We start from the raw sequence: 27,500 nt of genomic DNA on the forward strand, positions 1-27,500 counted from the left end.
CCCCAAAAGTACGAACCGGGTGTAAGTAACTCTCGCTGGGGGATGTTACGTAAGAAAGTAACGACAGAGAGCACTTGTGACATACTTAACCCCACCCACCCCCCAAAAAAAACCAAAATGCGATACAGGAAGATATAAAAACAGAAACAAAACATGATCAGATGAATCCCTCACTCACACGTCAGGGAAACACGGAAGGACGCAACGAATTCCCAAACGTGGCAATATAATTCATGAAAGTTGCAAGACTTTTAATATAATAAACGAAAGTACGAGACTTTTAAGGTTATTATCAGTATATATTACCTACATCTCTCTCTCTCTCTGTAATATATATATATATATATTATATATTAATATATATATATATATATATATATATATAAATAATTATATCTTATATTAATATATATATTATATTATATATATTAAAGAATATTTACGCTGTTTGGCTTCATTTGATATCCTACAAAGGATTTATCCGACGGTAAATAAATCATAAAGTGTCACGTGACCTCATGGAAGGTACGGTGTATATAATACCACGCGAATCTTGAGGGAGAGAGACACGATCCCGCGAATTGAAACCACAAATAAATATATTAATTATAGATAAAAATATATCTTATAAAGGGTATATATACATATATATATATATATATATATATATATTATATTATAATATATATATATATATATATATATAATATACCTACATTATTTTTCAATAAGAAACAAACTAATCACTTTCTGAAATTAAATTTACTATTATATATTTTTTTACAATTTCTTTGGATTGAGGGTAAAATGAAATTGGCTTCCATTTAGATATCATTCATGGAATAGATTAGTAATAATATATATATATATATATATATATATATATATATATATAATATATATATATTGAGAGATGAGTTAGAGAGAGAGAGAGAGAGAGAGAGAGAGGAGAGAGAGAGAGAGAGAGAGATATTATATAATATTGTTATTATTAATCTATACAAATAACTGAAGCCTAAAACAACTAAATAACTCAATAACAAAGAAATCGCATACGCAACCACCACAAACAGAGTCAACTAAACAAACCGAAAAAACTGCAATCACCAACAATCACCAACACAAGACGGAGGACTGACAAACCAAGGAAGAACTATTACGCATTTTACTATACTGCCACGCTGGTCCTAGGCGTCCTTATTGCGTAACACAAACACATACACAAACACGCACAAACACTCACAAATAAAGCCCTCACTGACGGACGGCAAATATCCATGACGTGGCCTTGCTGATCACGTGATATGCACTTGTGATTATATATATATACCTCGGTCACCCATCCGTTTACAGACCAAGCCCAACGGTGCCTACGTAGCTTCAATGTGAGTACGACCAGTTTTCCTTTTAAAAATATTAATATTTATTCTTAAAATTAATATTTCTGCTTAAAATCTTCGTCAGATGCAAATGATAAACTTCATAATATATATATCACCTGTCAACAATCAATCAATCGTCAATCAATCAAATGTGCCTTCAGGAATGACGGGAATAAGATCAATAAGGAACAACTCTCTATCGCAAGAATATATGTAATGTTCTAAAGGGTCCACAATGATACAAAGTGTAAAGAGTCCGTGTATAATCTTGAAGACTTTACAGAAAGCTTTCGAACCCTTCCCTGGGTTCATCTTCAGTCCAAAAAGATAAACCCAATGAAGGGTTCGAAAGCTTTTTTGTAATGTCTTAAAAATTATACAATGACTCTTTACACTTTGTATCATTGTAGACACTTTAGAACAAAATAAGAACAATAAAAATGAAGGGAAAAGAATGACTTTATAAGACAGATGTATTGGAAACAATGGCGCCTCCACGCGACTACCAATGGATTATATAATAAACTCACCCAGAGAGAGAGAGAGAGAGAGAGAGAGAGAGAGAGAGAGTTGGTGGGTTTTGCTTTCAAGAGAGAGAGATTGGCATACCCCCCTGGTCTTACAGAGTGTAAATTGGAATGCATTCATAATTACATCAACCTAGAGAGAGAGAGAGAGAGAGAAACAACGCCAGATCGTTGCAATATCTCAATCAACTCGCTCACGACTTTCTATCATAAAACATTAAACTGTATTCCTTTCTGCATTCTGCCAATCTGTGCCCTTATGCTTCAATACGCCCTCTTATCCCAAGGACACAGCCACATACACACACAAACACACCCCCACCCCCTTTTCAACCCCTTCCTCCCAACCCTCCCCCAACCATAAACGACCCAAGGACCCTCTAAAGCCGTTACAAGTTCCCCATTACATAACAACAACCAACCCCCCCCCCCCCCTACCCCCCCACCCCCCTACACCCCTTCCTTGTGAGGTGAGTAAAGACTCAAGTCGCCGCCACAGTTGCTAAGCAGCTGATGATGATGATGATGGTGATCCGACCTTAACCCCCTTCCCCCTGATATCCCTGTCCCCCCCTCCTCCACTTCCCTAAACCCTAACCTAACCCCCTGGCCAAGCCCCAACCCCTAAAACACCCCAAAACCCCCGAAACTAGCCGGGCTTTGTACGGGTTGTGAGGGCTACGTAAACCTTTCGCCCAGAGCGGATATCTACGCGAGTAGGGGGGGTGGGTTTTCGTGGGTGGGGTTGGCTGGGTAGGAGGAGGAAGGAGGAGGGTAAAGGGGGGAAGAGCGTAACTAGTAATAGTGGCCTTTGCCTAACTACTTTTGTTGCTAAGAAACTGCGCAACAAGCCCGTCATTTTTATAAAGTGGCTTTGGCCGCGATATAGACGGCAATATCGAGAACGAGTTGCCGGTTTTTGTTTTTGTTTCGCATTTCCAAGACGGAAATCGGTTCCTACTTACAAAGAGGAACGTAGAGACCAGCTTTAGTACGGTCAGTTATGCTCGAAAAGCGAGAGAAAACGCGGGAATTGAATCAATTGCAAGCGGGGGATCCATTGCAAGACGAAATCTGCTTCGAAACAAGTGCTTCGATCCAGAATGCAAGATGCTACGTTGCGCTATTATGCAACGGGGTACAGACGCAGTCTTGCAATGCACTGATGTACTACCTCAACAAATTTGACATTAGGATGTCGTAGACGAATTGAAAACAATAAAACTGAATGTTGCAAGACGCTATGTTGTCCTATTATGCAGCGGTACGTCAACAATTTTGAGTTAAAAACAATAAACATGAACAGATATTAACCAAAGAATGAATTAAGATATATAAGAATAGTTCCTCGCTTACATATGATAGCTAGTGATCCAGAAGATGCAGTGCTGTGTTATATAAACAGATATATGCCCCCCTCCGCCCCCCCAACACCCCAAAAAAGGCAGAAATATGCAAAAAAATGCGCAGATGTTCAAGAAAGACAGATATAAAAGGAGAATATTATGAGACATTACGTGAGCAAATTATGCATCAAATGAAGAATGAAAAATGAAAATAAATAAATACTGGTTCACTGAAAGACGTATTTCATTTACACGTCTAGTGTGGAGGTTCGAAGGTGTGAGACGGAACACTGAAGAGGAAGTTGTACTGAGAGAAGAGAGAGAGAGAGAGAGAGAGAGAGAGAGAGAGAGAGATAGTTAGTCTGGAGGTCACAGCTAGGCGCCAGCCAAACACATGGGGTCCTCTACAGTCTACAAAACGAGAGAGAGAGAGAGACGGGACGAGAGAGGAGTGAGATGAGAGTGAAGGAGATAGAGAGAGAGAGAGAGAGAGAGAGGTTCTCCCCCACCCCCCACCCCCTCTAACCAAACAGGGTTGGTTCCTCGTGTCGTCGCCGTTTCACGTAACAATTGGGTAACACGGGATTTGTTCCGCTTTCGATACCTTCACGAGAGAGAGAGAGAGAGAGAGAGAGAGAGAGAGAGAGAGAGAGAGAGAGAGATTTTGTGCTCCTAACCTGTACAAAATACAAAAATATTTCAATAAAAAAAATGCCCATAGACAAATAAACAAACATGACACCTTGGGCAGTACCCTACCATACCCTTGCCCAATGACCTTGTGACCTTCCAAGGTCATTTGTAGGGGCATTCTGGATTCTATGCTGTTATAGGTCTCTCTCTCTCTCTCTCTCTCTCTCTCTCTTACACAAGGCGGAGAACAACAATTCGAAGTATGTCACAGTAGCCAAGAGACAAGAGTCGTCGCTCTTGGTACTAATCCCTACCTATGGCTCAAGATAGTGTAGTGGGTATCTCTAGCGTGACGTATGTATACACCCTCCATACACACCCCTTGACTAACATCGCAGGTTTGTATAGTTAGGTAACAAGGTGTACTGGGACGGTATGCTTTAACAGGTGTAGTGGTGTAGTATACACACAGGTGTATCTGTTTGGTGGAAGATTTAATGTGTAGAGTATACGCAGGCATAACTGAAGTGAGGTGTATCTGTTTGGTAGAAGATGGCGTGGTATACTCTTCTTGTGTAAAGTGTAGTTCTATGTTCTGAGGTAGTGTAGAGGTGCTGTATACTGACCTTCTATGCAATGTGTAACACTCTCTGCTGTTTATTTCGACATAATGGGGTATGCTTGTAGGTGATTATATAGGCCCTATCTGATTTATTTATTTATATATATATATATATATATATATATATATATATATATATATATATATATATATATATAGGTATACATCCCTGACAAAATCTACTTTAAAACAAAATATTTCGTTTTATATATAAGAGAATACATTTGGAAAAAAGGCCGGAAAATGAATTTTTCAAAGTAATCGCTTAAAATAAGATTCCATAGGAAAATTGAAAAATAAAAATAAATCCAGTCTATACAACTGAAAGAGACATCGACTAAGAAATGAAAGTAAATAAATCCCAGGGAGCAATTTATTCACAGGAGCAATAAATTGGAATACATCCAATGCGATTCATATCTTACCTTCCAAATGTCTTTGCTGCTAATTAAGTTCTACCAAGAATTTACAGCACGTACCTGCAATAGAGAACAAAAATCTTTCAGTATATTAATAAAATATAAATTTATTTCTTACGAATATTGAATACATTGAGGGTCAAAAACACTTGCAACATATACCCTGGAAGTCTATCAGTTAACTAATGGTTATGATCGATTGAAAATGTAAAAATAAAGTATTTATTAAAATGATATATTTCTTTAGTCAAACGTCATAAAATCAACATCATTTTTAATACTTTTTGAGTCTCAAATAATTGGTTTGTTGTGGCGTTCCCCCAAAAATTATTTCTATAAAGGTCTCCAACAACTCCAACGGGTCTGGTCAACCAGATTTCTCCAACACTCTCCTCAAATATCATCCCCACCCCCACCAACGTTTCTCCATCAACCTACGTTTCTCCAACACTGTTTTAAGCCTTCACCAACACTTACATAAACCTGTCTCTCCAACAAATCTCCCCCAAAATAGTTGTCCCACCTTCGAGACACTTTCAAATCAAGCTCAAACAATTTAATATTTCAAAACATCCATGAAGATCAAGATGGATGAAGATATTATAACCTCACACAGGGCAATTATTATTGAGATAAGGGGGTGGGGGGGTGGGGCGGGGCTTAAGTAGTATATTACAGCCTGGCCCATATGAATGAGTGATAAGGGCCCAGTGGATATTTGGACTTGGAATGTTATCATATGGGTTGGTTGAAATTCCGTTTAGTAATTAGGTAGATATGTAAGCATTGCATACAGAAACTCTAAGTAACTACTTTCACAGAGGACCTCAAAACTACTTCAGTGTCTCGACAATGCCTATCATTTTCCCGTGGTATTCTCTCAACAGATTTACATATACGCATGTGTACATGTATACACCTCAGTGGATACGGGAAAAGTCTGTATATTTCAACCTAACACTAACTCACAGAAGCATAAATAGTCCTTTATTCACATTAATTACATTTTCCTACGAATTCCTTGGGATCTTTCCCTTACGCTGATGTACCTTACAAATCCGGGTCAGCCACGCTATCATCATCAAAATACCCAACTTTTGTCAACTGGTCAACTTCTGGAGTCATCATTCCATTTTCCAAAATTAATCATATGCCTGTATACAGACAGATTACGGTCGGTTTTCATGCAGCTGTTATCTCAGTGTCTGTATGTCCTGTAACTAAATGTCTGTATGTCAGTTTATTTTTCCTGTAACTAAATGTCTGTATGTGAGTGTTTGTGTAAATATAGCACATTCAGCCCTACAAACATGAAGCAGGTAGCATGGAGGGCCCACGGAGAGAGAGAGAGAGAGAGAGAGAGAGAGAGAGAGAGAGAGGGTTGGTACAGAGGAAATGTTGTTGTGTTGGTATGATTGGCTTGTGTGCCCCCCTCTTCAAACGGCCCCCCCCACCCCTCTCCTCTACGGTCTAGGGGTCCCATACAGGAAAGGGGGGTGTGGGGGGAGAGGGTTACCAAAACATGCAAGGGAAGGTAGTGAGTGAGGAGACTGAGTGAGGAAGAGAGGGAAAGAGAGGGAGAGAGGGAGGGAATAGGGGAAACGTGCATAGCAGCATGGCTGAGGATTGGGAAGATGGCTACACCATTTCACGAATTTCAAAACGGGGACGTTAAACAAGTCCATATGTCAGGTAAAGGTTAGGTTGGTGCGTAGAATACGAAAGTAGGGTCATATCTGCTAGCCATTTCCGAGGGGGGGGGGTTTATTTCCTGGGGACAAGGTGCCCCAAGGTGTATGTGGCCTCCAGGTATACGCCAGGAGGACTACAGATCACGAATTTAGAAAAGGGGGACATTCAACAAGTCCATACCATACATCAGGTTAGGGTACAGATTATACAAAAGTAGGGTCATTTCTGCTCGCCACTTCTGAGGTGCCCCCTGGGGGCCATGGTGCCCAAGCCCCAAGGTGTGTATATGGCCTCAAGGTATACAATACACCACGAGGAACACCACCAGCACTAGTGGAAGCACACCACCAGAAGTAAGCAGAAGATGCAGCAGTGCTGTTAGGGTAAGGCGCATCCGTTTATAACCCTGGCCGTTACGTAAAGTCTCTGTCTCTCTCTCTCCCTCTCTCTCTCTCTCTCTCTCTCTGGCCTGGCCAAGGAGTCAACAACAAACGCCCCAACACCACACCACCAGAAGAGCTCCAACCCCCGGTAGAAAAGACACCAATCGGCCCTCTCCCGGGGCATTTGCAAGCGTAGCTCCGTCGCAGCCGAACGAAATTCTCGCGCTGTCTCGCCCCCTCTCTCTCTCTCTTTTTCTCTATCTCTCTCCCTCTCTCTCTGAGACCGGGACCTTATAATAGTAGTTGTTCTATCGACAGGGAGGGAGATACATATACATATTCAAGATCCTGCGAAGTGACGGTGAGTGACGCATCATCGACCTCCTCCTCCTGTTTTTGGAATTGATTGCAAAGTGGAGTTTGTCATTCGTTCGTGAGAGAGAGATCGCACCTTTTGTTTTTTTTTTTTTTTTTTTTTGTTTTTTTTTTTTTTGGTTTTTTTTTTAATTAAAAGGTGTTTTGCTTTTAGGAGGAGAATTTCTCAAGTGCCACCAGTAAGAAGTGCCAAGTGCCGTGAGTGGTTGTGTTTAATTTTAAGATGGTTTCAAGGTGGTTTTTAATCTATTTATCTTTCATCATTGAGTTAACTGGACATAGTGTTAATAAAAGTTTTTTTTTTTTTGTTCACTACTTAACAAGAGGTTTTTAATCTATTTATCTTTCATCATTGAGTTAACTGGACATAGTGTTATTATAAGTTTTTTTTGTTCACTGCTTAATACTAAAATTATATGACCCTGTACACAAACATCATACACAAACAATTCTATTGAAGTGAATATCTGTCCTCCTATGATGATATGTTAGAAAAAAAGTGTACTTTTCATAAGTGGGGCACGCCACCTTGCTACCCAATGTGGGGTATTCACTCATATTACTATATTCCAAAAATCAAAAACATTTTCACTTAAATCTACAGATAAAATATATAGAATTCATCTATTAATACCATTTTCGTCTTATAAATGAATCATGATTACTGACACTTAAATGTTCTTCTATAAATATCCAGACACATGGTACTCGTTCTTGGCAACTTTCTCGAGAGAGAGAGAGAGAGAGAGAGAGAGAGAGAGAGAGAGAGAGAGAGAGAGAGAGAGAGCCAAGATGCTTCCCTCGCGAGACACGAGCATTTGCTGTTCGACATTTTGAAAATTTTCCCGCAAAAGAGACATAATATTTAATATTTTCTCTCGTGGAGACTTGAACTGTTTTTCGTTTTGTCATCACAGTGACAGACATTTTCTTGTGGAGAGACAGAGTAATCATTTCCGTGTGGAACATTTTCTTATACGAGATATTTTTTTCCCTACATTTTCTCGACAAGCAGAAACATTTTTTAAACGTTAAACCGAAACATTTTCTTAATGCACATAAGACATTAAAAAAATAATTTTAAATATAATGTCCTGACTAAATCAGATAGTTTTCTCAATCAATTTAAGTTATCAGACGTTCAGACATTTTTTTCTGTGAAATCAAGACATTGTAACACTAATCTCAACACATTCAAGACATTTTTCTGCGAAATCAAAGTTCATATACAGAAACAAGTATCGTTCATACTCGCATACACATACACAAACCAAAGCTAGTATACATACGCCCAAACACCCTTCCGATTAGTGGTCACCCTCGCACATACAAACTCACATACACGCGCACAAACGTAAAAACTTCCATACATTCATGAATAAGACATAAACGCACAAACCTCGTTAAGCTTATACTACAGGCATCACACATACACTATAAAAACTAAACACTGCCCATTTTACACAAACGCAATCACCAACACACACAAACACGTCTTTTGGAAGAAAGGAGTTTATACAATCCTTCACAAACAGGACCCACGAGTTACGTAACGTGCAGAGTGACGGTTTTGAACAAACACACAAACGCTGTCTATCGCACAAACACATGCACAAACACTCAGACGATTTCTATCCTTAGGGAAAAATGCAAATGAATAAATTAATAAATGACACAAGACAGGTTAGGAGGTCACAAACCGTGAAAAGCCCAGATATCAGGCTTCACCAACATACAATGGGAGGAGGCAGGGGGATTATTAAACGTGTGGAAGGACGCACAAACACTTGGTTTGTGTGTGTGTGGGTGTTGGGGGGTGGGTGGGGTGACTGGTTATAATGGCCATGGTGGTAAGACATTTTAGGTGTTTTTAATGATATCTGTTCCATGCATGTGGACCATTTTTTTGTTAAGCTCTCTCTCTCTCTCTCTCTCTCTCTCTCTCTCTCTCCTAGTTACACCAGTGATCTCATTCCTCTATGCAACTGCAGACAGGATATGTTATACGTCACGGTGGGTTGAGAGAGAGAGAGAGAGAGAGAGAGAGAGAGAGAGAGAGAGAGAGAGAGAGAGAGAGAGAGAACCTGTTCCATTAGTAGCATTATTTCATTATTACACAACTCGTGTATCTAATCTTAATCATTATTTCTCGTATGCTTGTGTTCTAGTGTCAAAATATGCTTATTTATAATGCAATTCCATTGTCAAATAATATATGTATATATTATATATATATATATATATATATATATATATATATATATATATAATCCCTGTAACAAAATCAACCAGATAAACCCAAATACTAATTAAACCATCAACCAACACATAAACCGAGATTAACCTTGGAGTTACATAAACCATGGGTAGCCTTGAGTTACCATATAAACCACAGACGAGCCGCTGATAAACACGAAGTTGTAAACCATCGATAACACGGCACTCAACCTTGACTGAAGACGTCAAACGTCAATAAACCACTGCTATAAACCTTCGCCTTTGACAGTGATGGCTGATAAGGTACGAAACCGACCTTGGTTATTGGTTTTAAGTTTAAACCGTGGAGAATCTACGTATGGATAAACCGCTCAGATCATCTTGCGTTGAAACTTCAAACCAGTGATTACCTAAGAGCATTATAGAGTCAACAATTGGAATCTAAACCGATTAAACCATTCTTTTATATAAACCGCGATTAAGCCGTTCAATAAACCTTGATGATGACATAAACCAGCGACATATTAGTGACTATAGATGACACATATACACTTGGCTCGAACCACTCATTAGAATGGCAGTTTGCAGTGTGTAGATACAGCTGTTATATGATTCAACACCTTTCCAATTGGGATTGGAATGCTCTCTCTCTCTCTCTCTCTCTCTCTCTCTCTCTCTCTCTCTCTCTCTTCTCTGTCACGGACGAAACTGACCGGTTTCACAGACTGTTGATTAAAAACCGTGACATCTTTTGCGTGTGTAATGTTACCTGTGTCTGATTTTACCTCTTAATTAGTTACACCCCTCCACGGATTCAGACCAAGGCAAGTGACACTGGTTCTAGTTATCTAGCAGAATTAAAGAAAGTGGTTTTTTTTATGTCGAAATGGGTTTCACAGAGAGAGAGAGAGAGAGAGAGAGAGAGAGAGAGAGAGAGAGAGAGAGAATGTTTTTCCTAGTGTTACACATAGATTTTGACGGTTTTGGATAAATGAAACAGGTTTTGTTGAATCAGTGACAAGGTTGAGAGAGAGAGAGAGAGAGAGAGAGAGAGAGAGAGAGATTAGAGAGAAGAGAGAGAGAGAGAGAGAGAGAGAGAGATTCTCGTCGTTACAAAGCTCTTTTCATGGTTTTGAGAAATGAATTTTAGCCGGGCAAACAAACATAACAAAACATATCCTCAATCATTGACATATCGAATTATATCAAACTTGACGTGTGTGTGTGTATATATATATATTCGTTTCAATATTTTTGTCATTTTCTGTTCTATTTCGTCAAATACCGCCGTCAAATTTCGTCCTGAGAATCACTTGACACTTGGGGATAACCTGCAAATCTCGGATTTTAAAATTAATTGAAAATGTGAACAATAATAACAGTAAACTTAAAATAATTTCGCCCCTCGATTCCAACTGGCCTGGCGAGACCCACTCGACTTTCAGAAACGCACGAGGAACCACGAAATTCTTATTTGGTGCATTTGTCCTTGTGCCAACTGCACAGAGGAGAGAGGAGAGAGAGAGAGAGAGAGAGAGAGAGAGAAAGAGAGGAGAAGAGATGAGAGGAGAGAGAAGCAGCAGACTTTATTTCATTAGCAAATTCCCAAAAGCGAAGGTCTCTATCCAAATCGTCCTCTATGTCCAGCATACCAATACCTTATATATAAAGACACCATCCTTCATGGTGGTGATACCCTTATATACATACCCTGGGCGTTGGGCATGGGTATGGCCGGGGCATCGGCTGGCACAGACACAGACGCCGCAGCCTGCCTGCCTGCCTGACCTCGACGTTTCGTTACGTAACAGCAACAATAAGGCTCCGTAGGTCACAATCTAGGAAGCTGTTACGTAATGATGGACTCGTATAAGGAGACATAGTTGCTAGGATCTGTAGTCAGCCCCCCCCCCCCCCCCGCTTCCCCCCCCCCCCCCCCCCCCCCCCCCCCCCCCCCCCCCCGGGCTATCCCCACATAACGACCTGATCCCGTGTTACGATCTTATAGATTTGGAGCCATTTATGACATATCTGGGAATCAACGCTTCTTAGAGTCACTGATGACAGTTCATAGAATTCACAGATCTTACGACAGACTCAGACAAGAATCCTGGATGATTCGTGGTAAACCTTAACAGATATCTTTGAGAATCAATTAGCACAAGTGTCCTTACCGAATCTTGTTAAGTGATTCCTATTTCAAAGATTCTACGACTGACTCGAGACCAGGTTAGGATTCCACTAACAAAAGCAATATAGTTACCACTTAACAAGTGAGAATCCAATCATTAACAAGACCCTAAAACGTGTCTAATCATTTTCCAAATAGAATCAACTAAGAATCATCACGACTTGAGGGAATCAAGAGAGGGAGCCAAGTGAATCACAAGGATATTACCTATCCTCTGAATCAGGGGTGACTTAAGACATCAAGACAAGGAATTATCTACCATGTGATTCGTAGATTGTAAAAATATAAGATTACTATTCACATTTTTCGAGAGCCGACCACAATCTCTCTCTCTCTCTCTCTCTCTCTCTCTCTCTCTCTCTTTCCAACTATATATATTTACGACGGGCACACATAGTATATGTCCTTGTGTGGGCTGGCTGGCTCTCTCTCTCTCTCTCTCTCTCTCTCTCTCTCTCTGGTACGTGAGCATTCACAGGAGGAGCATCAGGGAGGCGACCCACCCTGGGTTCGATCTCAAAAGTGTACCTGGTGGGACCGTGCGAGAGGTTTGAACGAGAATAGACCACAGCATTTAGCCAGAGAGAGAGAGAGAGAGAGAGAGAGAGAGAGAGAGAGAGAGAGAGAGAGAGAGAGAGTCTTTTTTTTGGGCAAACGAAAATAAGCGGATGGTTTGGAAGCGACTTGAAATGTTGGCACTCGTCGTAGTGCCACTAAGCGAGGGGGGGAAGGGGGGGAAGGGGGGGAGGGGGGATGGTTGGGGGGGGGGGAAGCCAGGGGTTGGCACCCTCCCCGAAAGATCCGCCAAGGTTATACTTTCGTTCTCTCTCGGTTTCTTCTCTCTTTGCTGAAGAGAAAGTAGATACTCTGATCATAATAATAATAATAATAATAATAATAATAATAATAATAATAATTAGTGGTGGCAAATAAGGTTGAATTAAGCAGTGACTAAGATGGATACTTATAATTGTAGCGAGAGAGAGAGAGAGAGAGAGAGAGAGAGAGAGAGAGAGAGACAATCAATTCCCTGACCTCATGTCTATATATAGCCGAGGCACGGTAACCGGATGTCTAATATATATATATATATATATATATATATTATATATATATATATATATATATATAGTATATATATATATACATAGAGAGAGAGAGAGAGAGAGAGAGAGAGAGCAGAGGAGAGAGAGAGAGAGAGAGAGATTTGGTTACCTTGCTTGGGCTATGTAAAGACATACATACATACATATATATATATATATATATATATATAGTATATATATATATATATATATATATAATTTATAAAACAAGAAAGTGCATAAAGACGAAAGACGACAAGAAGGTTTGCGAGAGAGAGAGAGAGAGAGAGAGAGAGAGAGAGAGAGAGCGAACAAGTGCTTCTTCCTGTTGCTCCCAGCTCTCTCTCTCTCTCTCTCTCTCTCTCTCTCTCTCTCTCTCTCTCACTAGAAAGAATATGAGAAGGAAGCTTTAAAGGCGTGTGTCTCTTCTGCGAAGAGAGAGAGAGAGAGAGAGAGAGAGAGAGAGAGAGAAGAGAGAGAGAGAGAGAGAGAGAGAGCGTCTCATAAATTGGTCTGGTCCCTTATCAACAACTGGCAGAGAATTATTGGTTTTCTGTGATTTCCTCTAAATGATTTGGGACGAATTTCTGTCAATTGACGAGAGAGAGAGATGGGAAAGAGAGAGAGAGAGAGAGAGAGAGAGAGAGAGAGAGAGAGAGAGAGAGAGAGAGACTCTTATTACACCATTGTACGTAGAACCTAACGGTACACAACTCTACGGGAAAGTATCTCCTCGTTTCACTACTCTTGATTCCTCCATAATAGAAAATGGGTGAATGGGAAACAAACTATACTATACTCCTCATCTCTCTCTCTCGATCGATCGATCGATCGATGACCCTGTTGACGAAAGGCTTCGAGGTGTGATATATCCATACGAAATACATTTTTTCCAAAAAATATTCAACACCAACTTTAATTTTTAAATAAATTAAAAATTATATATATATACCTATATATACTTATATATATATATATATATATATATATATATATATATATATATATATATATATATATATATATTATTCACGAAATATTACCCAAACTTTTCAAGTAATATTCTAATGTTTATTTCCAAATATCACAAAATAGTACCACCATTATAACTGTCCACAAGTAACAAATATATCTGTCTTTACAAAAATATCTTGTCAAAATGGGTCAAGATCAGCCATCATACCAATAATATCTCACTGTAAAAAAAAACAATATCAGTAGCTTGATAACCTCTCGTAATATTTCAGGGCGTGTTAAATGCTTTGCACTAATAATTTTACCAGCCACAAAGCACTCTCTCATCCAAGACTACTATTCCAGGGTCGCAATGACGGGCCGATCAAGCCACAAAAGAGGGGAGGGTGCCTGGGCAGCCTTCGAGAAGGGCCTGGAGGAGTATAAGCAAGACCAGCTCAAGCGAGACTGGTGGTACAGTGTCATGGTAAGTACTCCCGGGCTCTCGTCTCGGTTCTCAACACCGCAAGGTGGACGGGTAGGCTACGTTACCTGCCTAGGGTCGTTGGTCCTTTCGAGTTAAGGGGTCACCTGGGTGAGTTTTGTTGAAAATCTATAATGATCGCCTCGGTGGATTCCGTCGAATAGCCTAGGTGCGCATCTGAGCACCCTAGATGCTAGCCGATGTGAATTCCTGTCCAGTACCTTAGATGCTCACTTACGTAAAAACTGACAAATTACCCCGAATGCCCCATCTCAGTGAATGGTGTCAAGTACCCTAGATGCTCACCTAGGTCAATACTGTCCAGTAACCCCCCATACCTCCCCCCCACCAAAAAAAAACAAGTCCTTGAGTTACTTTCCATCAAATAACATTAGGTGCTCATCTACTATAAGAATACTTGAGAAGTTTAGTGGTGCTAATTACTGACATTGGGTGCTAACCCCAGATAAGACTCTCATCTTTCCAAGATAAATGCTACTCAGTTACTTAAGATGCTCGCCTTACGTTATTTGATAGCGTGTGCTTCACCTACACGAGGTAAACATTGATTAGACCCTTGAATGCTCACCTTAGGTCAATATGGAAAGTCTTAGTTATATATTAGTATGTTGTACGACGACTTGAAAGCTTTTGTGTACGGCATTAAGTAAATGCACACACGTATGTTCATATGATCATTCTCAATGTAATGTAATATAAAAACATGCTTGAGATTGTAAATAACCTTATATCATTTATTTACACATTACCAACAAGTCCTAAACCTTTCAATGCCATTTGTGAATACAATTGATAGAAATCCCTCAGACCTGAGAGTCCATTTTTCATTGTCTACATCCTTAGTTGCATTTGCAGGAAGGCAGACCATACACATCCAGGCGGCAGAGGCGTCTCCTGAAACGCCAGCAGGATAGAGACCGAAGGGCGGTAGCTTACGCCGAAAGCTCCCCTGCTGAGGAGAATAAACTCAGGAGGCTCAGGGGTGGGGCGCCCCTGGAGGTGAACGTGCCTCCAGCAGTCATGCCGACAGACTTGATCGTCGTGAGGAAGCCGAAGCCAGAGAAGAAGGCCCCCCCGCCACCCAAGGAGCCAGAGAAGCCATTCGTGCCCGTCACCGAAACGGTGGAGATCGTGCGCGAGAAGAAGCCCGAGAAGAAAGAGAAGAAGCCTCCGAAGGAGAAGAAGAAGGCCCCCGAACCCGAGAAGGAGGCGGCAGAACCGGCGGAGGCGGCCGCAGAGCCCCCCGCCCCGGCGGAAGCCAAGAAGGAAGCAGCCCCTCCAAAAGAGAAGAAACCAAAGGCTCCTCCCAAGAAGCCTGCTCCAGCGAAGGAAGCTCCGGTTCCTGCAGGAGATGCAGAGGCTCCTGCTGATGCTGCTGCACCAGAACCCGAGGCACCAGCCCCCGCGCCGAAGAAAGAAAAGGTTGCAGCAGCACCACCACCTGCGCCAGAGGAGGCCAAAGAAGCTGCTCCTGAAACGAAGGCCGAAGAAGCAGAGGCAGCTGCTCCTGTGCCAGAAGCTGAACCAGCTGCTGTTGCTGCTGCTCCTGCTGCGCCAGAGGAAGAAAAAGCTGAAGAAGCTCCTGCACCAGAGGCCAAGGAAGCAGCGGCAGCTGCTCCTGAAAAGAAACCAGAAGAGGCCGTTCCTGCGCCAAAGGCCGAGGAAGCTGCTCCTGAGGCGAAGCCTGAAGAGGTTGCTCCTGAAACCAAGGCAGAAGAAGTCGCTCCTGCGCCAAAGGCTGAGGAAGCTGCCGCCCCTGCACTGAAGGAAGAGGAAGCTGCTCCCGTCCCACCACCAGCAGCAGACACCGAGAAGGCCGCTCCTGTCGAAGACGTCAAAGCAGCCAAGAAGGAAAAGAAGCCGGTCAAGGAAAAGAAACCCGCTGAGCCAAAGAAGGCCGCTCCACCTAAGCCTGCAGCCAAGGAGGCTCCTGCACCAATCGAAGCCGAGATAACGGAGGCACTGAAGGAAGAGGAACCAAAGGACGAACCAGCTGTGGAAAAGGCAGCGGAAGCACCGCCAGCCGAGCCAAAGGAAGAACCCAAGCCCGAAGCCATTGAGGAACCCGCACCTGCCCCTGTAGAAGCACTACTGATCGAGGAACCCACAAAGCCCGACGAGAAACCGGCAGTCGTCGAAGCAAAGCCAGCCGAAGCCCCGAAACCCACAGAGGCCAAGGCAGAAGAAGTCCCAAAGGCTGTAGAGGCTGAACCAGTCGAAGCACCGAAACCTGCGGAACCAAAACCCACAGAGGCCAAAGCAGAAGAAGTCCCAAAAGCTGTAGAGGCTGAACCAGTCGAGGCACCGAAACCTGCGGAAGCAAAACCCGCAGAGGCCAAGGCAGAAGAAGTCCCAAAGGCTGTAGAGGCTGAACCCGCTGAAGCCCCAAAACCTGCGGAAGCAAAACCCGCAGAGGTCAAGCCTGAGCCTGTTGCTGCTGCACCAGCAGAGGTGAAGACCGCGCCTGCACTGCACCCGCAAAAGGTAAACCACAAGCCGCTCCCAAACCAGTGATGAAAGCACCAGAGGAACCACCCAAGCCAGCTGAAACTACTGCGCCCGAACCCAAGGAGAAGCCAGCCGAGCCCGCACCGGAACCTGCGCCAGCAGCTGCGGAGAAATCAGAACCTTTGCCGACACCACCGACACCAAAGCCAGCAGATCTCAAGCCAGAGCCTCCCGCCAAACCGGCTGCTCCCAAAGCTGCTGCCGAAGTCAAACCGGCAGAAGCCAAGCCCGAAACTCTAGTAGGTCCTCTCCCAGGAACTGCTCCAGCACCCGAACCAAAGCCAGCCACAGCCCCGACGATAGCCCCAGGACTCGCGCCTGCCCTCGAACCAGCAATAGGACCGGCCGCGGGAGGTGCCAAACCCGCCCCGGCACCAGCTCCTTGCTTCGCCTCCACATTCGTCCCTCCCTTGAGTCCTTCTTTCGCAGCCACACTCCCAACACAGCCGGCACCAGAGGCGCCGAACAAAAACGCATCGCCACCAGTCATGAACTTGAGAGTACAAGTTGGGCCAACCAACACCAACACAGCACCACCTGCGCCAGAAGCTCAACAACCGCCCCAGATTAAAAATTCTAGTCCATTCCCAGGCTTCGCACCAATGCCACAACCTGGACCAGCCCCCGGTATGGCAAACAGTTTCATGCCCACCCTCGGACCCGCGATGGGTCCTGCCGTCGGGATGAATGCGCCCGCTGCCGCCCCTCCCATGGGTCCCTCGATCGGCTCGGCTATCGGAGCGGCGATGGGACCAATTCTGCATCAAGCCCCCGATGCCATGCCCCCGGCTGCACCCATGCAGAACCCATTCAGCTCCCCTGGTCAAGTTCCTATCAACTTCAAAACACAAGCACCTGCTGCCCCAGGGGGATTCAGCCCTAAATCACCTTCTCAGGTTCCTTTAGGATTCAGCCCCAAGGCTCCTGCCCCTGCCCCTGCTCCAGCTCCGGTCTCCTCGCCACCCCAGTCATTCGGAACACCCCCGCCCCTGGGTCCCCTGCCGGCCTTCCTGACGCAGACGGGAGAAGAGGACGTGGTCATCCCTCTGCTGGAAGACGTGATGGACGACAACGGTCTCCTGGACGACTTCACTCTGCCGCCCCCTCCAGCTGCGCCTCCCAAGGCCAACGCTGGAGGCCTGTTGAAACAGCCAAATGGTGAAATAAAGAAGTAACATCTCATTCTGTGTTCAGTTTACTTCTGTAAAAAGAGAAGCCTTTGTCTACCAAGCATCCGGGAAGGTTTTTGACGATGCTCTTGTCCTGTAGTGTAAAGGTTGAAGAAATCTGATGAATTAGATTATTTATTTTTAAATCTTCTTCCAACATTTTCTACTTCGTGAAGGGTTTGTGCCTAAGTACAAATTCTACTTCCTTTTCGGCATTCCTTGCTGATGAACGTCTAGTGTTTGTTATAAAATTTCTTAATAAAAATATTCATACGTGAGAATTATAATTCAAAGTCACCCCGTGCTGGAAAATGATGGTCTGCCACTATACAACAAGAAGGTTTAATATATTCGATAACTGCCCAACTGATATGGTATCCACAGAAATTTCTAAAGAGTTCAAGATGACCGACCTTTTGTCCATGCTTATAAATCAAGACTTTGCACTTCATATGAACTGCCGTTAAGGCATACTATCTTGATGGAACTCCCCAGCATGGAGTCAGAGCAGTCCCTCAAACAGACATACTACTACAGGTATAATATGTACTACAAAACAGAAAGCAAATTCATAAAGAAACGCAGAAGAAATACCAATCCCAAGTGACTTCGATGAAAACAGCTCTCGGGAGCCTCCCAAAAAGTAAGGCCATGCTGGTTTACTATTCAAGGTATAAATTTATGCAAATGACATCAAAGGTCGACTTTGATTGAACTGCAGAAGGCTCAGCCATCTGAATTTCAAAATCCCTATCCTCTACAAAGTTGAGAGAGATACAACATCAAACATATAGGCTGTATGCTGCCAAACGCAAAGATCCTGGGACAAGATAACACAGTGATCACTTATTTTTACCTTTGACATGTGGACTTGAGGAACTCTTCAGTTTACACCTGTACAATACCCTAGATGGCAAATTTTTTGCTTCTACATTTAGACTTTTTTAACATGTTTACATAAACATATTGGTATTCGTTCTAGAAATCCAGAATCTGGAACCTTTCAGTCTATAAATTCAGTTCCTGAATTTAGACTTTATACATCCCTTTCCCTTGTACTTTAAAAAAAAATTCCAAAACATGTAAATCAGTAGGTTAAATTAATTCCCCCCCACACTTCCCTTTTTGTTCCGAACAACCTGGAATCCCTTTTCTTGACATGTACTGATCTGTCACTGCAATGGTTCAAGTAACCAACCTCTTCCCCTTTCACTGACATATCTGTCACTCAATGAAATTACTCCTGACCACTCCTTTTCCATCCACAACTCCTGGGTTCCTTTTCTTCATCAAGCAAAAAACCACACTAGAAAATATGCTATAGTTTCCTTTGAATATGATGTTCTATGAAGGTAAACCTTTCACATAACTTTCTATTTGCTTTTGAGGCTATGGTAGCATTAGACCTTTGTCTAATTAGACGTCTGTCTGCCTTAAGAAACATGATTTTCAATCTTTGTTAACAAGAAAACACCTATCACACACAGCTACGTATTCAGATGATACAAACTTTACAATTATGTCAGTCTGTCTTGACTCAACGTTTCCCCCAAAGCAGAACTCCGTCGTTTCTCTTTCCTTTGGGGATTTTGTCTTTGTTTATTTACCGCCTTATAACACTCACTGCATGTGTTATAACTGACATAACTCTTAACCATCAAAATGCATGACATGTTCTTGCATGGGGTATCTCAGAAGGAGCTGAAATTGATACCAAGAAAACTTGAACCTATATGACCCCAAAGGCTTCAGTATGGCTGTAGCCTGATCTAGAGAGGTCATACTATAAGAGTTCATAGTAAAAAAAATTAAAATATATGACCCCAAAAGCTCCAGTATGGCTGTAGCCTAATCTAGAGAGATCATACTATAAGAGTTGATAGTAAAAAAATTAAAATATATGACCCCAAAGGCTCCAGTATGGCTGTAACCTGATCTAGAGAGGTCATACTATAAGACTCCATGGTAAAATCAACAAAATGGTAAATGCCACTTTCACACTGACCCCATCTTGTACCTAACCTAACCTTCTCAACATTTGTATCCCTTTCTCAAATCTTCTTACCCCACACATAATAAGCAAGCAGTCAATCTGAAATGTTTAAGACGTTTTTCTCTTATTAGCAGTTAATCAAAGCAATTAACTGCCATACAGGAGAGTTGGCTAAACACTATTTACATATACTTTCAAGTTCCACTTCAGTCTGGTCTGATGTACACAATGCTTTATATACTATACATATGTAATACATGGGTTCCAATAGTCCTATACTACCAGAACAACCACACCAGCAAAAAACCAGAGATCGATCACCCGAGGAGGAAGCATCTCTATTCACAAAACACTCAACAACAACAGAAAATTGCATTATTGAAATGCAAATTTACAATTAATGTAATTGCTACGTTCTATCCATTCTATAACACTAGCACATCAAGAAGGATGAGAGATGAGAGAGAGAGAGAGAGCACCTTCTTAATGGAACCATGATATATATAATAGTGTGTGTGTGTGTGTGTGTGTATTATTATATATATATATATATATATATATATATATATATATATATATATATATATATATATATATATATATAATGCCTCATACGAGAGAGAGAGAGAGATAGAGAATGGGCCAAACACAATGTTTAAAAAAACACTCTACGGGACAAAATCTCCCTGCATCATATTCCATCACTTCAGTTCTTTATTTTCCGAGGTCAGGACAGGTCAAAAATAGGGGCGGTCACGAGAGAGTAAATATATAATAAAGTACCTCATCAGCACTTGAGCCTGGGGATATGGGACGAGCAGGGAACACGGAAGAAAGTAGAGGATATTGAAGAATTAAAAATGATTTTGAATCAGAGAATATTATTATGCAAAATAGCGAGACATAAACTTAACCAAGCTAACTGTGTGACTGAATATGTATACTGGTGTTCAGTGAGGGACTGAACGATGGTGATTGTAATCTTTACGTACATACATAAATATACATACAACATTATTTTTAAACAATACACGTCCCATCGACCACTCCCTTCTAGTCTGCAATGACGTAGCAAAACCATCACTAAACACCAGAGACTCACACCCAAATGACCAGCTTTTATGGGAAATAGAAAAAAAGGTCACCCAACCGGGATATACCCGGTCAAATGAGGTCACGCAAACGAGTCGTCAGATTCACCTGCTGGAATTCGAAAGAAACTTCGTTGGTAAGACTGAGAGTTTTAAGAATGGATATTGGATGAAATCTTTGGCGTGTTTCAAATCGACTTTCAGTTTGGTGCAATCCCTTGCAATTGGTTCGAAAGAAACGCCTCCAAAAAGGTGTCGTGGACAAACACACACTCCAAAAGGTATAAGGAATAATCAGGAAGTAACACAAACATTATAAAGGTATAAGGAACACACAGGAACACACCCAAACACTATACCAGGAACAAACATATACCCCAAAAGGTACCAGGAACAAACACATACCCCAAAAGGTACCAGGAAAAAACACATATACCCCCAAAAGGTACCATGAACAAACACATACCCCCAAAAGCTACCAGGAACAACAGGAACACACTCCAAAAGGTACCATGTACAAACAACCGTACTCCAAAAGCTACCAGGAACAAACACACATAGCAGAAAATGTACCAGGAACAAACAGGAACACATGCACACACACTCCAAAAGTACAGGACATCCACCCCAAAAGGTACGAGGAACAAACACATACCCCCAAAAGTACCAGGAACAAACAGGTACAGACACAGACACTCCAGAAGGTACCAGGAACAAACACACATACCAGAAAATGTACCAGGAACAAACAGGCACACATTCACACACCCTCCAAAAGGTATCATGAACAAACAACAACACACTCCAAAAGCTACCAGGAACAAACACACATACCCCCCCAACAAAAAGGCACCAGGAAACAAACGGGAACAAACACTTGACTCCAAACTCACTGTGAAGCGTCTGTGGACGCCTTGAAACCGTCCCAAGTTCTGACTTGACGATTCACACGAAGTCCCCCCAAGTATGTTCAAACGACTCAAGCAAATTCCCCATGAGATTGCTTTTGCAAATCGTGCCATCCATATACTTCAGGGAGGAAGAAGAAACCAATGAAAGCAAGCAAGCAAGCAAGCAAGCAGGAACAGGCAAGCAAGCAGGAACAGGCACGCAACAGGCAAGTAGGCAGGCAGGCAGGCGCTCGGAGGAGGGAGGAGACATACCGTCTCCTGGCAGAACGCCAGTCATTGCAAACATTGCAAGCAAGCACCACAGAACGCCGTGTTAATTCACGCGACGAAGTCTCTTTTGCTTTGCATTTTGCCACATTGATTGATTGGTAGGGCACTGCAGACCAGACGCGGGGCGGTCTGTCTGTCTGCCTGAGAGGAGAGAGAGAGAGAGAGAGAGAGAGAGAGAGGAGAGAGAGAGAGAGAGAGAGATTCTGACTTTACTTATCGAAAGAGGTTGAGGGTTTTGTAAAATAGGAAGTGTCACAGACTTCTGAGTTCTGTGATGAGAGAGAGAGAGAGAGAGAGAGAGAGAGAGAGAGAGAGAGAGAGAGAGAGAGTACCGTTAAGACCTGCTTGCTTTCAAGCGACAAGGCCTGGCCAAGCATTACCGCGTTCAATGTGTGTAAAAGAAATGACAATGTTTAGTTGTGGCAGGACGCTGTTTGAGAGAGAGAGAGAGAGAGAGAGAGAGAGAGAGAGAGGAGATATTGGTGGGGTGGTTCAGTGGGTATGGGTTAGCCCCAGGGGGAGAGGGGGAGGGGGCAGAATTGCAAATCGAGTCTAGTATATGTGCCCACGCCTTAGACACAAACACACACATACACACACAAACACAAGAAAAGGGGGGGTTCTTCATACAACTACAATCCCATCTACGTCAATATTTCACTAAATACTGAATCTATTTATGAGTTCGTGCATAAAGTAACATAAACTTTCTCAAACATAATCCATAAGCCGATAATTCCACGGATAATGTTAAAACGCCCGATAACTTCATTGATAATTCATTAAAATTCTCGAAGATTCCCCCCCAAAATAATTCGTTAATTAATATTCAAGAATCTCTCCAAAGTTAATGAAAAAAATAATTCATTTGCTAATTCCCGATTAGTATAAATAAACATAATTTCTTCATTATTCGTCCAAGAGCCGATAATTCCCACTTAATAATTCACGAACGCTCGATAATCTAATCCAATTATCTCGCCAATATTAATAAATAATCTCTCTATTAACATAAAAAAAGAAAAAGAAAAAGAAAATATCTCGAACCATTTCATTCACTGGACAAAATTTGCCCAAAAGCCGATAATTCCCCCTCAATAATTTACGAATGCTTGATAATCCAATCCAATAATTTCTCCTATGTTAATTAAAAAAAAAATTATCGCAAACCATTTCATTCACTGGACAAAACTCGCCAAGGAGCCGATAATTCCCCAATCATAATTCACGAACGCTCGATAATCTAAAATCCAATAATCTCACAAATATTAATAAATAATTTCTCCAATATAAATAAAAAAAAAAAAAAAAAAAAAAATTATCCCAATCCATTTCATTCACTAGACAAAGTTGTCAGCACTGCATCAACCAAGAAGCTATATAAACGTTGGCAACCCTGTAATCTGACAACCTGCTTGCACAGGGGGCCGCCATATGCTTTTGGAGGAAGGCGGGTGGGTGGGTGGGTGTAGAGACAGTGTGGTGCTCGGGGAGCGACACGCCCACGCGAGGGGCGAAGATCCCGTGGAAATCGGGCGTATTTTCGACCTTGCAGGAGGAAAGGGCCGTTTGGACTCGTCTCCTCCTCCTGTTTGGTATTTTGGGATTACGTGTCACATCTGTTTTGATGAATTATTCCCACTCTGGAACTGCCTTTTAATTGACTGTTTATTGAGGGAAGTTCTGCCTTTATACTAACGTGAATTTATATATTATATATATACATATACGTTGTCATGGTCAAAGTAGGCTCGAGGGAAAATGGCAACCTACCAGTCAGCCAAACATATTCTACCCTTCAAACTGCTAAATTTTGAATGAGACCCTTTAGAGAGAAAGGTTCCAAAATAGCACAGGGAGTTCCTCACCCCCCTACCCCCTCTCTCTCTCTCTCTCTCTCTCTCTCTACGTCGACAGATTAAAAACGTTCAAAATTATATACTCATTTGCATCGACCGTCGCTGAGAGAGAGAGAGAGAGAGAGAGAGAGAGAGAATCCAACTGGTATTATATTCAGAACCATTTTTCTAACTTGGACCAAATAGTATAAACTTCCATACCAAAGCAAAAATTCTAGACAAAAAAAAAAAATCCATTTCTTGGACACAAGTATACTTCAATTCCATCAGATGTATGTAGAAAGTAGCATGAATTATATGCATGAAGGAGACATATCTATAATATATATATATAAATAATATAAATTATATGCGTACAGTGATACCCAAACATATCGCCAACCCGCTACAGAGCTTCCGAACTCTATCCTAGCTTACGCTACCCCCATCCCCCCTCAGCCTTCAAAACAATGGCCTATCCACCACACAGGAACAGATACGTCCAAATATGGACACTAAAGTAGCCACTCGGGTCACAATGAGGGCTGAAATGCAACACAGAGATTCGCCAATAGACACGTTTGACAGACAGCAGGGCTGTCAGTTGTCAATGGACAGGATGTTCAAGGGGATAGATCTCTCTCTCTCTCTCTCTCAAAAGTCGTGTCATTAAAGGTGACAGGAGAGAATTGTCAAATTCACTGGGCTGCATTATCAGTCTCTACTCTCTCTCTCTCTCTCTCTGGCATCTAGGAAGTGAGAAACACAGAAACCTTTTCAAGAATGATTCTTGAAAAGGGGACGTGATTGGGAGTGGTCCTCTCTCTCTCTCTCTCTCTCAGTTCTATTTTAAGGCTACAGGCCCTCACACCCTTTTCCCTTTCTGGTCCTTCAAAGATGAAGAGACGGCTTTAATACACAGCTTTCTCTCTCTCTCTCTTTCTCTCCCCCCAACAGCATTACGTAACCAAGTCTATAGCAGCTGAAGGTGCTTCCAAAACTCTCTCTCTCTCTCTCTCTCAGAAGTCGACGACGAGCCATCGTAAAACACAAACATAAAGGGGGCGTGGCCCCTATAAAGCCGGGTGGGTTTCCCTCATGCCCCAAAATATATGTATACAGCCCACCTAAGGGTGGGTTGCAGGACATCATCTCTGGAATAGGTACTGTCTGGGTCTCTCTCTCTCTCTCTCTCTCTCTCTGACGTATAATTGGTCATCACCTTTAAATTGTGCGTAAGCTCATCACCTTTAACTATATTTCACCACTCTAAAGTCACCATTAACCTACTTCTGCTGTCACTATCATTGTCACTATATTAGGTTTCATCTGGAAATTGTCACTGTGAACTTACTTGATTTACTATCAATTTTCACTATTTCAATTCACTGTTCGTTGTATTTTCAACATAAATACCACCACTTGGTTTTCACTGTCAAATTCAACTTGAGCAATGAAAGACCTTCACTGTAAGCATATTTTATTCACTATCAACAGTTTCACCATTTCAGTCCACTATCAAAGTCAACCTACTTTTTCCACACTATTAAAATCACCAGCACGCAATCACTATTTCAAGATCCTACAACTTCGTTTCACCATCAAAATCAACCTACTGTCCCCTCACTATATAAATGACCATCGCATTTTCACTATATAAAGGCACTGCCATTTCAATTTCTACCATCAAAATCAATCTACTGTCCCCTCACTATCAGAGCCACCACCATCACGGTCTCTGTACCATCACATTTTCACTATACCAGTACACTACCATTTCATTTTTCACCACCAAGATCAACCTATACTTTCTTCACTATCAGAATCATTTCTCTAACAAAATCAACTTACTTCTCCTTTCACTATCTCACCGCACAAAAGACAACCTGGAAAACACAATAGCAATCTAACCTTTGACCTCTGAACAGAGGTAGAGAGACTGACACCTGACCTTCTACTAAAAAGTCAATAATATGTTATGACATCAGAGAGACGACAACAACAAGAGCAGCAGCAGTAGTACATGCAGAGCAAGTACCTATGTGACGGCTCTTCCTACATGCGGGATTCAGACGCCCATTGTAAAGTAGTATTGCCTGCCTTCTGGTCTGGGCGGTTCTTGGATTGGTGACCAGCTATGGGAGGTAGCTGACGGGGGCGTATAATCTCACCCCCCTCCCCCAACCCTGGGAACTAAGTGCTAGCAAACTTCGTCCCATAAATCAATGGCCAGGAATTTGTATTATGCCTTCACGGTCGTGTCACGACTTGTTCCTCCTGAGAGCTTGCTCTTTGTACTAGACAGCCAATGGATAGGTGACCAGCTCTCTGAGAGAGAGAGAGAGAGAGAGAGAGAGAGAGAGAGAGAGAGAGAGAGAGAGAGAGAAATCGCTCCAAAAGATCGGCAGGCCTCGATAAAATATTCAAGCATAGGAACAACGCCCAATGCTGGCAGTAGCTTCCTGCTCTCTCTCTCTCTCTCTCTCTCTCTTCCAATAAACTTTACATAGATGAAAAAGCAATATTCGATCAGCAAATATATTTTCTTCTTCATTTCTTTTCGCTGTTTCTCCTCCAGACTTTCAACTTTTATGAACAGGACAACCTTGCCCGCGCAATCAGACAGATGTTCAGGGAAGAGAGAGAGAGAGAGAGAGAGAGAGAGAGAGAGAGAGAGAGAGAGAGATCTTGATGACAATAATAATAATAATAATATAATACATCCAAGCCGGTACAGAAACTCCACAGGCAAGGAGTCATACGAGGGAGTGTTTGAGGGAGGAGGGAGAGAGAGGAGTAGGAGGAGGGAGTGAGGAGGAGCAGGAGGAGGAGGAGGAGGGAGTAGTAGGAGTAGGGTTGAGTCATCGCAGACAGCCACCACCCACCTACCTCCTCCATCCAACACAACCCCCCCTTGAGAGGGGGAGAAGACCACCACCCCACCACCAACTCACCCATGAGCAGAGACTGACAGTAGGTAGCCACATCATCTCTCTCTCTCTCTCTCTCTCTCTAACCCAATGAACATCTACCCACAACCTTCCAGTAACACCCTCCCCCTCCCACATTTTCGTGGGGGGGGGGGGGGGGGGGGGAGACCTCAGATTGCAATGTTATATACCCCAATAGTGTATTGGTGGCAACGTGAGATATGATGGTATGCGATTATTCAATTATATATATATTTGTTTGTGAGTGCATTTAGGCCAAGGCTCTCTCTCTCTCTCTCTCTCTCTCTCTCTAATCCTATTATAATCCATTCATACTACTCTCTTTTGACAGTGTTTGAGAGAGATGTAATACAAAGCTTATCTCCTTATTAAATTGTGTGTGTGTATATATATATATTTATATATATATAATATATATATATATATATATATATATAT

General features: G+C 42.2%; 1 protein-coding gene across 2 annotated transcripts; it reads left to right on the top strand.

The window, feature by feature from the left end:
- Positions 1–7,152: 7,152 nt before the first annotated feature.
- Positions 7,153–16,845, top strand: LOC135204798 (skin secretory protein xP2-like). 2 transcript variants are annotated; one of them, XM_064234978.1, is made up of 3 exons: positions 7,153–7,365; positions 14,193–14,313; positions 15,175–16,845. In XM_064234978.1, the coding sequence occupies exons 2-3, from the start codon at positions 14,200–14,202 to the stop codon at positions 16,843–16,845; spliced, it is 1,785 nt and encodes a 594-aa protein (XP_064091048.1). In that variant the 5' UTR covers positions 7,153–7,365; positions 14,193–14,199. The 2 variants fall into 2 exon arrangements, with proteins under 2 accessions (XP_064091048.1, XP_064091049.1); XM_064234979.1 differs by having other exon boundaries at positions 7,156–7,365; positions 15,187–16,845.
- Positions 16,846–27,500: the final 10,655 nt, after the last annotated feature.

Source organism: Macrobrachium nipponense, chromosome 47, assembly GCF_015104395.2.
Source record: "Macrobrachium nipponense isolate FS-2020 chromosome 47, ASM1510439v2, whole genome shotgun sequence".
In the NCBI taxonomy this organism is placed as follows: Eukaryota; Metazoa; Arthropoda; class Malacostraca; order Decapoda; family Palaemonidae; genus Macrobrachium; species Macrobrachium nipponense.